At 40.3% G+C, this 17,125-nt stretch overlaps 1 protein-coding gene and 1 non-coding gene across 4 annotated transcripts in view; one reads left to right on the top strand and one right to left on the bottom strand.

Moving 5' to 3' along the window:
• Positions 1 to 1,140: 1,140 nt before the first annotated feature.
• Positions 1,141 to 17,125, bottom strand: part of Zdbf2 (zinc finger DBF-type containing 2) — a 40,858-nt gene continuing 24,873 nt past the window's right edge. For all 3 annotated transcript variants that reach the window (XM_021173295.3, XM_021173303.3, XM_021173329.3), the window contains one exon: positions 1,141 to 12,917. In XM_021173295.3, coding sequence (XP_021028954.1) covers positions 5,714 to 12,917 — 7,204 coding nt within the window. In that variant the 3' untranslated portion in view covers positions 1,141 to 5,713. The remainder of the gene's footprint in view (positions 12,918 to 17,125) is intronic.
• On the top strand, positions 14,984 to 15,087 carry LOC115032378 (U6 spliceosomal RNA). The gene has a single exon (XR_003838059.1). It is a non-coding gene; the product is annotated as a U6 spliceosomal RNA (small nuclear RNA).

The following is a 17,125-nucleotide window of genomic DNA, read 5'->3' as shown; positions in this document are numbered from 1 at the left end:
AGAATGGGCTCATCTTGAGACTGGAATCTTGATTGCTTCCGAATAACCACCACCAGTGTGCACTGATATCTCCAGCACATTCTTCTTAAATTCCCATGTTTCTCAGGAAGAAATTACCCAGGCCTGGAATGCTAATCTCTATGTAAAGGAAACCCACAGAGGGCTTACATGTAGAACGTTAGCCATGAATACTGGACAGGGGATAAGAAAGGGAACTGGATCTTGTGATTATTCCAGAGTATTTCACACTCATGGAATCTGTACTATAAAGTGCTTATGCTTTTGTATAAAATGTCTTTTTCTAACCTGAATAGTTAAAAGGAACTTTTGCACATAATTTCACCTACAGTAAGTGAATGACTGAAAAGGATGTAGGAAAAGAATGTACCTATCCTGTACAGAAGTACAGCTCAGTAAACCACTTGCTACTTGTGTTTGGATTCTTGGAACCCACAGTTGGGTCAGGCATGTAGGGATATTGGGTGAACTTAGATTGTTAAATATACACATAAGCTTGCCATCTCTCTTATATGATTATGGATTTTTTTGTTTTGGTTTGGTTTTGGTTTTTTGTTGTTGTTTTTGAGATGGGGTCTTGCTACAAAGCCCAGACTGGCCTTGGACTCTCAATAATCCTGGCTTCAGTCTCCTGAATGTCACCATACCACACTAAGCCCCAGTTTGCACTATATTGTGGTACAATATAGTGATGCTTGTCCTTGAACTTGGAACCCTCCTGCCTCAGCTTCCCCCAAAATGGCCAGGATTGCTAGTGTGTGACACCAAATTTTCAGTCACAACTACCCCAAAAAGTTAGCTGTCAAAAGTATCTGTGAGATGGGTGTGCAAGTGCAAACACCTTCCTCCAAGTCTAATGCCATGAGCTTGATCCTGGAAACTATGTGGTAGAAGAAACTGCCCCCCTGACCTCCACATGTGGACACACATACAATAAACAGGTCCAAGAAAACTTTAAGTGTAAATTAATTTCTTAAAGCCTCTGGGGCACACCCCTCCCCCCCATTCTGTGGTTCTTCAAATGGCTTTTTTTATATAAAATAAAAACAAACACATAATATATTCTATCACCACATTTATTCAAACTGACATCACATGGCTTCTGTTAATACACACTGAGAACACAAATTCCAAATTCCAAAAATGCATAGATTACAAAGAAACATCAGACAAGCTCAAACTCAAGGATATTCCACAAATAAACCAGTACCTTCAAAATGCCATGCTACCAAGTACAGACAGGCGAGAAACTGCTCCACACTGAGGAAACAACAAAGTATCTATGAAGTCCATAACTGTGGATCAAATCCAGGACCTACAAGGGGCATTTTGATATAATTTTCAAAATTTGACTAAGGTCTGCAGAGTAGGTAGGTGAGATCAATGCTGACTTCCTGATTTTGACAGTAAGTATCTAACTATGCAGGAGAGCAACTTAACCAAGAGGCTGCCAACACACTTCCTGGCTCTGTGGCACAACTGGATTAAAACCCAGCAATTTGTTGGTTCTTGTTCTCAGTTACCTGCAAGCACTCTACCGTGAAAGGATTGAGAGCATGAGGTGATGTGTTGATGGTGAAAATGAGAACGGAGCACAGGGAAGAGTGGCATGATGGGTAGGCAAAGAGGAGTCAAAGGCCACGAGAGCATACAACACTCAGGTAAGCACAGGAACACTCTAAAAGACAACTCTGCTGTCCAGCCTTGGCTCTGAGGAGGAGTCAGATAATAAGAACCATGCAGGGAACAAAGCTAGCCTCGCACCTGCTGGCTTTCCCGTCTGTTCTCAGGAGAGAAAGGTTCTGGTAGTGGTGTCATTCAAGACTGAGAGCTGGAGGTACATCGCAGCAGAGCACTTGATTCACATGCACAAGGCCCTGGATTCAACTCTCAGAGGCATAAATATATAAAAAAAATAAGTAGATTTAAAACTAACTGCTAAAAAGTAATTTAAAAACCCAAAATGCTCAGCATGCTATAACATAGGAGACTCTCAAAACCAACTAACCAACAACAAAAAACCTAACCATGATAAATGAAACAAAGGAGAGAGAGAGGAGAGAGAGAGAGAGAGACTAACATAAAGGTACTGCTTATATGAAGTAAACAGAGAAGATGACTCTAAGGGGATAGAAACTACAAGATGGCCCATAGCTGCGGGTAGGAAGGGGTTAACTACTCTATGCCTCAATTTTCTCACTTCACAGTGATCGTTATCGTTATCCAACAAGGCTCCAAAATACAAAGATCAAGGGACATGATACAGTTCAAGTTTGGGACACTGCGCTGGACTCAAGATCACCTCAATATGTACATACACTAAATTTGGGAATAATAAATCTGGGAAATAAACTGCTTTCCAGGTTTAAAAGTCATTAAAATAAATAAACCTAGAAATAATATAAAGATCCAGCAACAAACTATACTTTATCCTGAATTCAATCTTTATTTAAAGCAAATAATTTTGAAAAATTAAGCCCATGGCTTAAAACACTTAGAACTTTACACACATGAAGTATAAGAAGAAAAGGAAATGTTTTAACTAATTTTTCCCTCAATATTTGAGTTCATCTGAGTAAGAGATGAAAAAAAGCCATGTCTCCTCACTTTGAATTTACTTGAGTTGGCATTTTGGTGTATAATTCTATAATTCCATGTTTCTAAACATAAAAGTCCTTTACTAAAAAGTAGTAACTTCTCATTGTAAATAGGAAGATAATTCTCACTCAAAAATCCCTGACCAACAAATGTTCTAAGTCAGTAATTCTAGGGTCAGAAGCACCTATGTCACTATTCTCTCACGTACTCATCCATGTCATCCTGTCGTCACTATCAGATGCTATGGCACTAGAAGACAGGGAGGTAGATGGAAGGCTTTGGGATTGTTCGTTTCCCAGAGGGTGTCAGATGGTGGTATGTATGGATCCTGCCTCCTGAACTCAATCCTTTCAGTGCAGGCGTGCTAGTCAAACAGCTGCCCCATCACTCCACCAGGCAAGTTAGTGGTTGTTTAATCTTTTGAAATAATTACTTATGTGAGTACAACCTATGTATCTTTGGTTAAACAATTTTCTCGCCAGCATCAACATTTGCATTATCTTATTTATCATCTCTCAGGCCTTTTACAGAGTTACTTCAGCCTTAATTACTCTCTGATTCTTTTTAAGTATTTCCAGAAAAAGGTTCTAACATTAGGAGAGAGTACACACAAATTTCAATATTTAATAAATTTATCTTGATAACATCAAAACAAGTTTACACTTTAAATTGCATTATAAAAAATACATCGGTCTTCACATTAGTCTTACATGGAAATATATAATTATTTGAATATTTAAATATAGCTTTTCTTTAAGCAAAAAAAACAAAACAAAACAAAACGCGTTACTCAGAGCCCTAGTTACATAAATAATTTAAAATGCACAAATGCAAAAAACCACTCTTTACACAATATTGTCCACACACTGTTTCACCAGGACAATCACAATAAAAATCTATTCAAGATACTAAAAGGGACAAGATTAATGAAATGATATGGTTGTAATTTGATGTATTACTATTGAAAGAATATAATGCACTCTTGACTACACAAAATAACCAATTATTTCAACCTAGCCTGAAAATTAAGTCAACATTTATGTAGACAAAGGGGCACATCTTATATCCTATCAAATTCTGAAATAATTCACTTTTAACTTAAGTATTACAATTTTAAGTAAGTTTCCAATCTTGTCTAAAATAATAATCTTTACAAGAAGTTAGTAAATATTTGCAAAATGCTAAACAAAGCCATAATTTCTGTGCCAGACATTTTTATATTTTTGTCGATGTGAATTTTACATTTTAATTTTTCCTTGCTTTCCCTTTAAAAGGTCCTTAGACAAGTTTCCAAATTGTGAAATTTTTAACTTTAAATTTTGATTATTTGAATATCATTGCGGGACATAATCACAATAGCTATAATCTGGCATTTTTACATGGTAGGTTATTTAGGTATGAACTCTCACTTTTCACCTACATTACAAGAGTGTTTATTAATGGTGTCTGGGAGCTGCAAAAGACATTAATACCTACAAAGAGTACTTTTTCATGTTTACTTCATAATCAGTGAAAGAGTTTTCTTCCTTAATTAAATTTTGAGGATTTAAAAAAAAAAACTAGCAGCCCATTAAGAATTTTTTTAAAGAAATTAAAATGTTTGTAATATAAAGAGGCAAGGTTGAAAAAATTAAACACGTTACTTGCCGACTAAAAAAGCACATTTGTCCACTCTGCAATATAATTACCACTTATATTTAGAAGTAAAGAGATGACTATAGTATCACCATTAACGACTCACAGGTTAAGTAATGGCCCCTGGAACAAAACCACGTTGATATTTCATTAATTCTAAGGTAACACAGTTTTATCTCTGAAATCAAGACACATCTTAACACTGACTCTAGTTTCAATAAAATATAGTAGTTACACAGTAAAGGGAAACTTCGTGTTTCCTCATAACATCAATGACAGAAAAAGATCCAGGTCTTGACTGAACAAGAAAAGGGGATGCATCTGCACCAGCTCAGTCAATGACCCTCAAAGGAATAGACTCAAGTACCACAGAGGTTCACACTGTGTATCCAAGCTCTTTATCTCAACTGTTAAACTCAATTAGGTAGTTTAAGATAAAATGTCAAATTGGCTTAACCTTTAACTATCTAGCTAGTTTAAGGTAATTAGATAGTTTAAGATCAACTGATGTATAAACTGTTTTTCACTTGAAAAGTAGGTCTCTAGTTAGGTTACTAGTTTAACTTAATTTTTCTGAAATGTCAAGTTTTTCACTAATTAATGGCCAGTCCACATGCCATTATCAAACCAACAGCTTAAGCTCATCATTTTAAAAATGTTATCCAAAATATTAGTAAATAAGATGATAAAATTACCTGGATTTTCATTTTAGATTACTAATAGAGGGAGAAAAGGTACCTTCAAAGCTTAGTCACATTTGCAAAATCTTTTCCATGTAAGACTTAATAATGTTAACAAAAAGATTTGTGGGTATGTGTGCAAATGAGGAAAGCTACAGACCTGCAGATCCAATTTAAATGAAAAAGAATTTGTCTTTCACCAGGTGCTTTAAAAAAAACTGGATTAAATATTTTATGGAATGACTTTAAAAGAAAAAGAAGTTATATATTTTGTGATCGTTTGATCACAAAACTGAGATACTTGAAAACCGAGATAGCACAATGTCGCTCTTTTTATTTATCCAGTTAGAATACCTACTGGCTATTCAACTTGGAAATGTGGTAACTAAGTAAATAGATATCTGTCCCAATTGTTTAAAAGATGAAATTAATAAGCTTGCTATGTTCATTCTCCCAGTGTTATAACTTTTTGGCACGAAAGATTTTCAGAGGACATGATTTAAGGAACAGAATTCTATATAGTATGCTAAATTATGAGACAAATTAAGATGAAGCTCTTCTACATAAATGGGACAAAGGTTGCTTTTAAATCTTTAAAAGAAAAAAAAGGACCCTAAACACTAATTTTAAATGAATATAAAATCTCTGAAAAATAATATCTGTAGCAAAATAGTGTAAGGTCAGTTTCCCCACCAAAGCAGGGAAAAGTATGTGCATTCAAGTCTCAAATGTGTTCCATCCAAGTGAAGGACTGAGGTCTCCATCCGCTACGACGCGCACTTTTATTTTGCCTCATTACTTTTCGACTTGCTTGCAAGCCGTGTCACCATCCTGTCGGTATTTGGTGTGGAACTCAAGCTTCTCAGGTCATATTCTCTCACTGGAAGAAGTCTCTTCCTTCTCCGGAAGTAAGTTTTCCTGTAGCGCTTTATTCCTCCAGCATTGGAAAGATGAGCAGGCAGCTCTGCAGGTCCTGCAGTAGTGCTCAACTGCTCTTCAGCACCAGCTGGGAGAACCGGGGCGCGCGGGGCGCGAAGGGGGCACGGGGGGCACGGGGTGCATAGGGGCAGCGGGGGGCACGAAACCCGCGGGAGGCACAGGGCCCGCGGGGGGCACGGAGCCCGCGGGAGGCACGGGGCGCGCGGGGAGCACGGGGCCCGCGGGGGGCACGGGGCGCGCGGGGAGCACGGGGCCCGCGGGGAGCACGGAGCACGAGGGGGGCACGGGGCCCGCGGAGGGCACGGAGCACGAGGGGAGCACGGGGCCCGCGGAGGGCACGGAGCACGAGGGGGGCACGGGGCCCGCGGAGGGCACGGAGCACTAGGGGGGCACGGGGCCCGCGGAGGGCACGGAGCACGAGGGGGGCACGGGGCCCGCGGAGGGCACGGAGCACGAGGGGGGCACGGAGCACGAGGGGGGCACGGGGCCCGCGGGGGACACGGGGCGCGCGGGGGACACGAGGGGCGCGAGAGCTTGAGCGCTAGCGCTTCAGCTGCTCTCTTGGCTTCCTTTATCTTCCTGGCAACTATTTTCTTCTTCCTCAGTTGCATTCTTATAAGAACAGTCTTTGATAGATGCCTCCGGGGCACAACACCATGGCATCTAGAGACATACTTCCTGATGATGTCGGTCGCTTTCAGCTGAATCCAAATAGCCAGCTTTTCTGAAGCTAGTTTTGATTTTTTCCGGAGAACCATTGTTTTATAAGCATTTTTGATGAGGCATAATTTATTTGCTGCAACCATCTTCTTTTTCCAAAATTTCCTTTGATTTTGACTTTCAAGATCTTCCTTTCTAGCTGATTTGGGAAAATTTTTGGCACCATCACGATTTAAAAGAGTCTGCTGGAAATTATCCTTTGGAACTTGAGTAGCACCCACATCTTCTGATTTTTTTAGAAATGAAGATTGATTGGTCCTATGGAACTTTAACACAGATCTTTTCGGCATTGCCATAAAAGATGTTGAAGCCAGGTTTTGTCTTTTGGCACCATTGTCTCCTGCATTGGGCCTTGGGTCATGCCTATTAAGATCAATGCCAACTTCTGGTACCATTAGGTTCTGTGGAGGATTAATTACAGTTCTCTTACGTCGTGGGCCAGAAGAGGTATGTTCTTTACAACTGTATATATGTCGTAAATCACTGTCACTGCCAGGCTTTGTTTTAGGTGTATTCAAAGACTGATCTTCCTTCATACTTAGAGAAGAGAAAATATAGACCAAGGAATCGGGCTGTACAGGCTCTAAAACTCTAGGTTGTGGTTCAGGTAGCCCAGTTATCCCAGCTTGAGCCCTTTTTTTTTTCTGGCTGTCATGGTGGAAACACTTCCTCTTTGGTGAGTCCTCTTCTTGTTCTGTAATTTTCCTTTTCTTCCCGGAACGTGCTTGAACTCCACATCTCACTCCTACTTGGTTCTGAGAAGTCACCTGCCCATGTTGCTGATGAAGCCCCTCTGCTAAGGAACAAGACGGTTTACCTAAGTCCACTGAAAAGTCACCAGTGTCTCCAACTTTACCTTTAACATGTTGAATTGATGTGGTGTTCTGATTAACATTAGACCTGATAGTCTTTTCTTCTTCACCCATAAGAATTTTCTTGGTCTCAGAGCCACCATCATAGTAACTATAGAAATAACCTTGGTATGCCTGTGTGCTTGTCTTCACATCATCTTCTCTCCCCTGAGGACATGTTTTTCCAACAATTGATGGAGGAGCCTCACCCTGAAGTGAGATTTCATGAACTACTACTTCCTTAAGATCACCTTCTGCAACCTCTTCTACTTCCCCGTACATTGGGTTTGGTGGATATTCATACTTAGTTACTCGCAAGTCAAAAGTCACTTTCTTACCCTGGCCTTTTTTCTTAGGTTGAGGTGGGTCAATGTCAGAGTGATAGAAGGTATCATCTTGAAAATTCAGCTCAGATCCACAGGAGTTCACAGCTGTTTGGCGAATCACTGACACAGCATAGGCAGCACGGTCTCCTGCAAAATCACTGGATTCCCAGCCCCTATCTCTTTTGAATCTATTTTTTTGATCTTTCCGAAGACTGGTGGCTTCTCCAGTTTTCTGTAGTTGGTGAGTCACTGGCTGAGCAGTATCTTCCCAATTTAATTTTCTTTTAGGACATTTAGATCCAAAGTTCTTATCTTCTGGGTCAATAAGATTACGATCAGGCTGTTGTAACTGGCAGGTAGTGGGCTGATCAGAGGGATCAGCATTAAAATTGAGTTCATGACCACAAGATTGACAAGTAGAATCACCTAGGATAATATAGTCATTTTTCCTGTTTATTATTTTAAAACTTTCCTTGGATTGGTTTGTCACTGACTGAGAGGCTTCATAATCACAACCACAGAATTTACAATAGTACTTTTCGTTTGCTGCAGAACCAAGAGAATCTGTGTTTATATCACTGGTTTCTTTGACAGTCATCTGAGGTGGCTCTAGCTGAAGAGGGATATTTGAATCAGAAATTACTTCCCGGTCACAGTCACTATCACTGGACACAACATCCACAAACACCACCTGTGGTGAATCTGTTTCTCCATCTGATGTCTGAACCTGGTTAACTACTATCTGAAAAGAGACGTCAGAATCATACACCACTTCAGGCACACAAGATACACTGCCCTTGTCTTCTATGTCAAGCGCTTTCTTGTCAAGGTCTGCTTCTTTGCAAGCCACTTGAGGTGGGTCAGCTTCTGACTGCAGATGAACAGCAGAATTATATGCTACTTCAGAACAACATGGCTGAAAGTTCTCATTTTCTAGGTCATCAGGATTCTCCTTTTGCAAGTTTACTTCTTTGATAGGCACAGCCTCTACAGATGGAACTGTTACAAACTGAACAGGATCGTCAGAATCATAAGTTGGTTCAAAGTCAACTAGCTTGTAGCTCTTATCTTCCAGGTAAATATGGTCTTCCTTCAGATTCATTTCCTTGTCAGGTTTTTGAAGGTGGCCTGCTACTGACTGACAGGGATCATTAGAATCAACACTCACTTCAGGACCATCACGGGAATCAACATTTACTTCAGGACAAGGATTGCTGCCGTTTTCTTTCAAACTGGTACACTTTTTTTGCAAACGTGGTTTCTGAATCACTGAGCAAAAAATGACATTCGTAACAGGAACTATTGTAGAGCCATAGGGCTCACAGCTATTACCATTTGGACTAGAATGTCCTCTCAGTAAATTTATTTCTTCAACAGGCTCTTGTGTTGCATTAGTCACAATCTGAAGTTGTTCATCAGAATGAAAGTTTATTTTTGAGTTTTTAGATTCACCAAGCTTATCTTCCAAGTCATCATGATCCTTCCAATGGTCAATCCCCTGAACTACTTCAATGTGGCTGGTCAATGGCTGGGGGACATTGGAATCACATGTAACTCCAAAACCCTGAGCGTCATCCCTCTTACCTTCTGTGTCATCTGTATCCTTCTGACTTCTGTTTTCACCACTTTCACTATGCTGACCAGCCTCTAACTGGACAGAGCCATTAGAATCAACGCTTACTTCAGAATCACAAGGCACGTTATTTCTACCTTCTTGTTCAACATGTTCAGGTTCCGAAACAGTTACTTCAGGTTCAGGTGGTTCAACTACTGCCTGGACTGAGAAACCAGAATCCAAATTTGTCTCAGAACATGTATTTTGGCTGTTATCTTCCAAGGACACTTGGTCATTATTACCAAGACTTATTTGTTTAAGAGCTAGTTCAAGTTGATCCATTGCAGAACGAAAAGAAACATTAGAGTCATGTATTATTTTTGAATAAATAAGATCACTGATCTTCTGTTCAAGAACCTTTGCCTCTTTTTTCCACTCGTTCATTTTTGAAATCACATCCAACTCTTGTTTAGGCAGGGAGTGAAAATGGCCGGTAGAATCAGCACTTGCTTTAGAGTCACTGGGTTTGCCATCAGTGTCTTTCAGTTCAACACAGTTTTCATTTGAGGCTAACTGAGGCTGGCTAAGGACTGAATCAAGACAATCAGCAGTATTCAGATTTACGGCCATCCCTCTAAGCTCAGTATTTTTATCTTTTGGGTCAGCATGGCCCTCTTTCAAAGCAGCTGGTTGAGGTTTTTCAGTCATTGTCCGAGGAAAAACATCAAAATTGAAAGTTGGTTGAGAGCCACCATATTCATCATCACTGTTGACTTCCTCAAGATGCTTTGTCTTTCTCTTTGCCTTTTTACCTACATAAGGTTCTGTCACTGGGTGAGAAGCAGTAGAAGCTGAACTTACTTCAGAATGAGATTCCGTGCTTTTACTTGTTAACTCAGCATGCTTTTCTTTTTGAAGACAGACATTTTTGACAACTACTTCACATTTGCGAATAACTGACTGAAAGGGGACATGAGAATCCAATCTTGTTTCAGAAACACGTAATATAATGGGATCTTCAGAACATCCAGGCTTTGAATTAACAGAGTTACAATCCAAATTTAATTCAGAATCAGTAGGTTCATTTTCCTTTTGTTCAATTTGTTCTCTATGTACCTGATCTTCTTTGGGGGGATTTATCTTTTTAACAGCTACATCAGAATTAGTCACTGAATGAAGAGGGACATTAGAATCCAAACATATTTCAGAACCACTGGGATTGTCATTCTTCCCTTCTAAGTGAACGTTTTCGTCTTCCTGAATGATTACTTCTTTAACAGCTACTTCAGGGTGATCATTTCCTGAATGAAGAGGAATATCAGAATCAAATGTTATTCCAGAAACACAAGATTCATTACTCTTATTTTCCAGACCAACAGGTTCCTCCTCATAAACAGCTACTTGAGGTTGGTCAGCTACTGAGTCATCGGGAATATCAGAATCAAAAGTTATGTCAGAACTACTTGACACACAGTTTTCATCTTCCAGGTTAAAGTCATCTTCGTTTAATCCTTCAAAATCCAGCAGAGACCGCTCAGTAACTGACAGAAGAGGGGAATCGGAATCAAATGTCAACTCAGAACTGGAGCAGCCATTGCTCTTAACTTCCATGTCGACATTTAACTCATCAAGATTTACTTCACCCCAAGCCCCTTGAGGTTGATCATTAGCTGACTGATAAGAAGCATTGGAATCAAAACTTAGGTTAGAAATGCCAGAGTGAACACTCTGATTTTCTAGGTCAAGATCTACTTCCTCAGGGTTTACTGGAGATTGATCAGCCTCTAATTGAGCATCAGCATGAAAACCCACTTCAGGACCATGAGACTCACAGTTCATATCCCCAAGGCTGGTATTCTTCTGGTTCGGAAGGTTTATTTCTTCTGATTCTCTCTGGAGTTCATCAGCCACTGTCTCAAGAGAACCATCATGTTCAGGATGTGCTGTAGCACTACTGGGTTGTTCTTCATTTTCCTGTTCGACAGCTCTGTCTCTTGGGCTTCTTTCTTGAACAGGCATCTGGGGACGGTCCAGAGCTGCATCACTGTCAGAACTGAAACTACTTGACCCGTAGTTCTCATCAACCAGGTTTGCATGGGTGTTGTTCACAGGATTTTGCTGTCTTGCTGCTGCTGGAGTCTCATCAGCTGAGGACCCGGAATCCTCACATGGTTCAGAGCTACCACTTCCATAGCTCTTGTCAACCAAACGAAGGGGCACTACTACTTCCACGGGCTGTGGGGGACGGTGACTAGTTGACGGTAGTGAGTCATCACCATCAAAATTCACTTCAGAGCCACTAGACTCATAGCTTTCATCAACCAGACTAATGAGCTGTATGTTCTGTGTAATCACCTGACGAAAACTGCTACCATTATCTGAAGTTGCTCCAGAAACAGTGGGTGTTTCATTCCTAGGCTGTGCATAAGCATGTGTTTCTTCTGATACATTTATTTCCCTGGTGGTCAGTTCAGATAGGGCACTCAGTGACTGACAAGAGGACCCACAATCAAAACTCACGTCAGAACCTCTAGATTCATAACTCGCATCTTCTTGGTCAACTCCCTCCTCCTCCTCTTCCTGCTCCTCCTCTTCTTCCTGCTCCTCCTCTTCCTCTTCCTGCTTCTCCTCCTCCACTTCCTCCTCCAAAAGACTTAAGTCTCCTACAGCAGCTTGGGAAGGACCAGGTACTGCCTGACGAGACCCATGACCGAACCTCTCTTCAGAACTCACTGAGCGCTTCTGTTTCAGAAGTGTTGGCTTATTAAGAACCAAACGTGTTTCTTCTTGGGGACGAACTGTATTTGAACGAGATGCCTCACGACGCTTTGGAATGGCACCTTCACGTGCTTGTTCTGGTAGTGTGTCAGTCTCCCTTGGGTTTCCTGCTGTACCTGCCTCTAACTCAGAAGAAGACTCAGCTCTTACAGAACAAAGCTCAGGACCTGTTAGCTCACGGACTCGTACGACAGGGGAAAAAGACGCACCCTTAGCCCTAAGATTTCTCTGTGCAAGCAATTTGTCTAAATTTATACTTAGTTTCTTTTTTGGGTCTTTAGTTTTGGGTTGAGATGATGGGTTGCTAGGGCCCTGATCTGGGGAGTCAAAGTATGTTTCAAGGTTCTCTGTGTCACAAGCTGGAAAGGAATCTGAAGCAACTGCCAGTACTAACCGAGGAACACTGTTAGCCGCAACTGGTCTCTCGAAAGAGCCGCTAGGCAAAGAGCTGGCAGGAGCATTACAAATCACAGGGGGACGGACTAACTTTTTTCCACTAGTTGTAGCCTGAACAACACCGACTGAATTAACTTTTTTCACACCACTCTCAACTTTATGAGCCAATTCCAAGGACTGCTGCTGTCCCCGTTCCAGTTTTTGAATAACTGATGGTCGAACTGCAACCTCCTGAGAAGTACCAGGTCTATAATCTATCTCTTCAACAGATGCTGAATCCTCGGAGTTCCTCTCTGCACTGCTATCTGCAGTATCATCCTCCTTCTCATCAGAGTCATCCAAAACCACCACTTCAGGTGATCCAGGATCTGCTGCTGCTGCCGCTGCTGCTGCTGCCTCTTCTGGCTCATTTGGTGCAGATCTAAAAAAGAAGGGGAGAAAACATTAAGATATCCTAGTTCTTGCTTACAATCCATGGTATTGTTTTCTTTCTATTATGGACCATTCTTAGAGGAAAAGGAATACCAGATTGTACACTCCATGGACCTTAGGAAGTTAGCTAGTATAGAAGATATAATAAATCCACAAATTGCTCTTTCATAAATAAATGGCTCCTGAACATACAAAAATGCAAATAAGTCTCTATTATCCATTTTTCAGTTATCACAGTAAACACTACAAAGTTTGACCCAGAGGCTCAAGATGTCACTCAGTTGCTAAAGCACTTGCCAAGTGTATGCAAGGCCCTAGATCTGATCCCTACAACCTCAAATTTTAAGAGCTATGTCAAAAATTAACTGTATACAGTTAATTCTATTTGTAGAAGCACATGTAAGAAGCTAGTCCTATCTGTTTCCTTTAGTAAAGTGAACATGAAGTCTGGGGTGTCAAAGGGAATATGTACTTGTCTCTCTCTTTTTTAAAAATTAATTTATGTATTTTATGTTTATGAGTACACTGTCATTATGCACATGAGAAGAGGGCATCAGATCCCATTATAGATGGCTGTGAGCTGGGAACTGAACTCAGGACCTCCAGAAGAGCAGCAAGTGCTCTTAACTGCTGGGCCACCTCTCCAGAACTTGCCTCCTTTTTTAGGAAGTGATGGTCTGGCTATGCTGCCCAGGCTGACCTTTCTTTTGGGTGAGCAATGCTCCCACTTCAGCTCCCCAAGTAGCTAGAATTATAGACACAGTACCATCGTACCCTTTAGACTTATGACTAAATCATTTTTTGAATGTTCCTTTGAATTATATTTATGTATACTATATTTTCAATTTAATTTTTTAATTACCTTTTTAAAGATCTGAAATTTCATTATCGAAAAATCTGTCAGTTCATCTCTTATACTCACTGCCATCAGCACAACAAGCTTGATTCAAAACATTTTAGGGATCCTTCTTTCATATAGACAAACAGTTGTCCTAAAAATGTTGTCATAGTCTTAATTCAGTCATAGCAATCACCTACTAAATACTAAAGGCTCTCTAACTCAGTAGTAGACTCTATGGTAGGCACTTGAGCAAATTCAAAGAAAGAAAAGCTGGCTCTCAAGAAGCATTCAATTAGCAGCAACTTCCAGTGCAAAATGTCAATATCATCTTACTTAGCCCCATAAAAAATGGTATCATAGACAAAAGAGGCCTAAGGTATGATAAGCTAATAGAAGGTGAATATCCTAAAACAGAAAGAGGTCAAACTAGGAACTCTTAGTTTGAAAAATCAACTTAAAATTACTGTGAACAAGGTATAAACTGTAATGTTTTATGAGTTTACTAGTTAAAATAAATGTACCAGACTAATGTTGAAACATAATATTAGGTAAATTCAGTGAGGTCATATTATAAAGATCCTTTTCTTTTCGGAGGGGACAAGGTCTTACTATGTAGCCCTTCTGTAATGAAACTCACCATGCTATGTTTGAGGCCAGGCTGGCATCAAACTCACAGAGATCTGCCTACCTCTGCCTCTTAAGTGCTAAAATTAAAGGCCTACACCACTATGCCCATCTTTATAAAAAATCTTCTTTATTGGCCCTTTTTAATTTCTCTGCTAAAATTGCCTTTAAAAGATTATAGCCTAAGGCTGGAAGAGATGGCTGCAATGGTAGAGTGCCTGTTGTCTGAGGTCCTGAGTCTGGATTCCCCAGCACCTACATGAGAACCAGGACCATGAGAGGCAGTGTACATCTAGACCGCAGAATAGTGAAGGCTGGAGGAATCCCACGGCTTCACTGGCCAACAGGTCTAATCAAAACAGGTAGTTCCAAGTTCAGTGTGAGACTGTCTCAAAAAATAAGGTGGTAAGCCAAAGATGAAACTCGGCATTAAGCTCTGGCCTCTTGCACAATACAACACAGCTCTATAGCTTAGCAACAGCAAGGTGGCAAACACCTGTAATCTCAGAACTCAAGAGACTGAAGAGGATATCAAATTCAAGGCCATGGTGAGATATATTATGAGGCACTGTCTCAAAAACCAACAACAGGTGCTCGTTTCACCAGCACATATACTAAAATTCAAATGATACAGAGATTAACATTGGCCCTGCCCAAAGAAGATGTGCAAATTTGGGAAGTGTTCCATATTTTTGTGTTTATGCTTTTGATGTTTTATTAAGTATATAATAAAATAATCTGTTACCATAAAAAGTGATACACAAATCTCTACCACTATAATAACCAAAATGAATGTCTAGACAAATTAGAAAATATAGCTGGGTGTAGTTGTGCATGCAGTAGCAGGTGGAGCTCTGTGAGTTTGAGGCCAGCCTCGTCTACATAGTGAGTTCTGGGCTAGCCAGAACTACATAGTAAGACCTTGTCTCAAAAATTTTTTTAAAAATTAAAAATAAAAGAAAGAAAAGGACAGACAGACAGAAGGGAAGAAGAAAAAGGGTAAAAAATTTTTAAGTATTTTTTAAACTTGAAAAACATTTGCATGTGTCTCCAACTGCTTTTATTATTTTCTAAAGACTTTCTTTTTTTTTTTTTGTTTTGTTTTTGTTTTTTCGAGACAGGGTTTCTCTGTATAACCCTGGCTGTCTTGGAGCTCACTTTGTAAACCAGGCTGGCCTCAAACTCAGAAATCCGCCTGCCTCTGCCTCCCGAGTGCTGGGATTAAAGGCGTGGGCCACCACACCTGGCTCTAAAGACTTTCTATGTGAGTTTTGTGTGTGTGTGTGTGTGTGTGTGTGTGTGTGCGCACACACACAACATGTATCGCTGGTATCTGTAGAGGCCAGGAGGAAGTGTAGCCCCTGGAACTAGAGTTACAGGTAGTTTGTGAACTACTTAATGTGGGTGCTGGGAACTTAACTTGGGTCCTTTGCAAACACAGCAAGTGCTTCTAGCTACTAAGCCCCTAAACTGACATTTTATTAACACATCAGAATTAATTCTATCATTGCATAAATCATCTTTTTAAAAAGGTATTTAGATGTTCTGTGTGTGAGTGTTTTGCCTGTGTGTGTCTTGTGTTTATTGAGGTCAGGAGAGGGTGTTGGAAACCCTAGAACTGGAGTGAAAAGTGGTTGTGAGACATGATGAATGTGCTCAGAACTAGTTCTGGGTCCCTGCAAGAGCAGTGCGTTGTCTTAATTGCTGAGCCACCACTCCACCCCTTCCATAAGTCATTTTATTTAATACTAATTTGGAATGTGGGAAATAAAAATTATACCTGTCACTAATATATTATTACACTATGGCAAAAAAAAAAAACAGCGTTGACTCTTAAGCAACGAAATAATAATGCAAGGACCACTTTCACCTCCTGCATTTTCAAAACTCTATATTACTTCCATTTGTTTTAAAGTCTATCACAACATATTGATAACTCTTTTAAAAATGCAGAAAATTTAAGGAACCAAAAATGAAAGGAGAGGGAGAAAAGATAGACAACTGCCAACTAGATGCTTCTACATACACCTGTATTTGTATTTCTATTTAATACTAACAAATTATAATTCAATTTCTAGTCATTTGCCACTTCACCACAAAAAAAAGCCCTACAAATATACAACTATTAAAAGTTAAAAAAAAAAAACAAAAACAGAAACCCTTTTACATAAATTCTTAAGTTAAAAGGGAACTTTAAGCACCAGTGATATGGCTCAGTGGGTAAGTTTCCACACAATGCTTTTAGCCAAGTTAATCAATTTACCACCATCCATGTCTGAAGAATGTACTAGCAGGACTGGAAACACAAAGGGCAGTAGTGAGTGAATTCAAGAAAATTAAAATGGCACACACATACTAAAATGTCAGTGAACTGCCACATCCGGGGATCCATCCCATAATCAGCTTCCAAACGCTGACACCATTGCATACACTAGCAAGATTTTGCTGAAAGGACCCAGATAGAGCTGTCTATTGTGAGACTATGCCGGGGCCTAACAAACACAGAAGTGGATGCTCACAGTCAGCTATTGGATGGATCACAGGGCCCCCAATGGAGGAGCTAGAGAAAGCACCCAAGGAGCTAAAGGGATCTGCAATCCTATAGGTGGAACAACAATATGAACTAACCAGTACCCCCCGGAGCTTGTGTCTCTAGCTGCATATGTATCAAAAGATGGCCTAGTCGGCCATCAGTGGATAGAGAGGCCCACTGGTCGTGCAAACATTATATG

This window comes from Mus caroli, unplaced genomic scaffold (genome assembly GCF_978045245.1).
Source record: "Mus caroli unplaced genomic scaffold, Mus_caroli_1 scaffold_1, whole genome shotgun sequence".
Taxonomy (NCBI): Eukaryota; Metazoa; Chordata; class Mammalia; order Rodentia; family Muridae; genus Mus; species Mus caroli.
The sequence above is the reverse complement of the archived record's forward strand: the minus strand, read 5'-3'. Positions and strand labels throughout refer to the sequence as shown.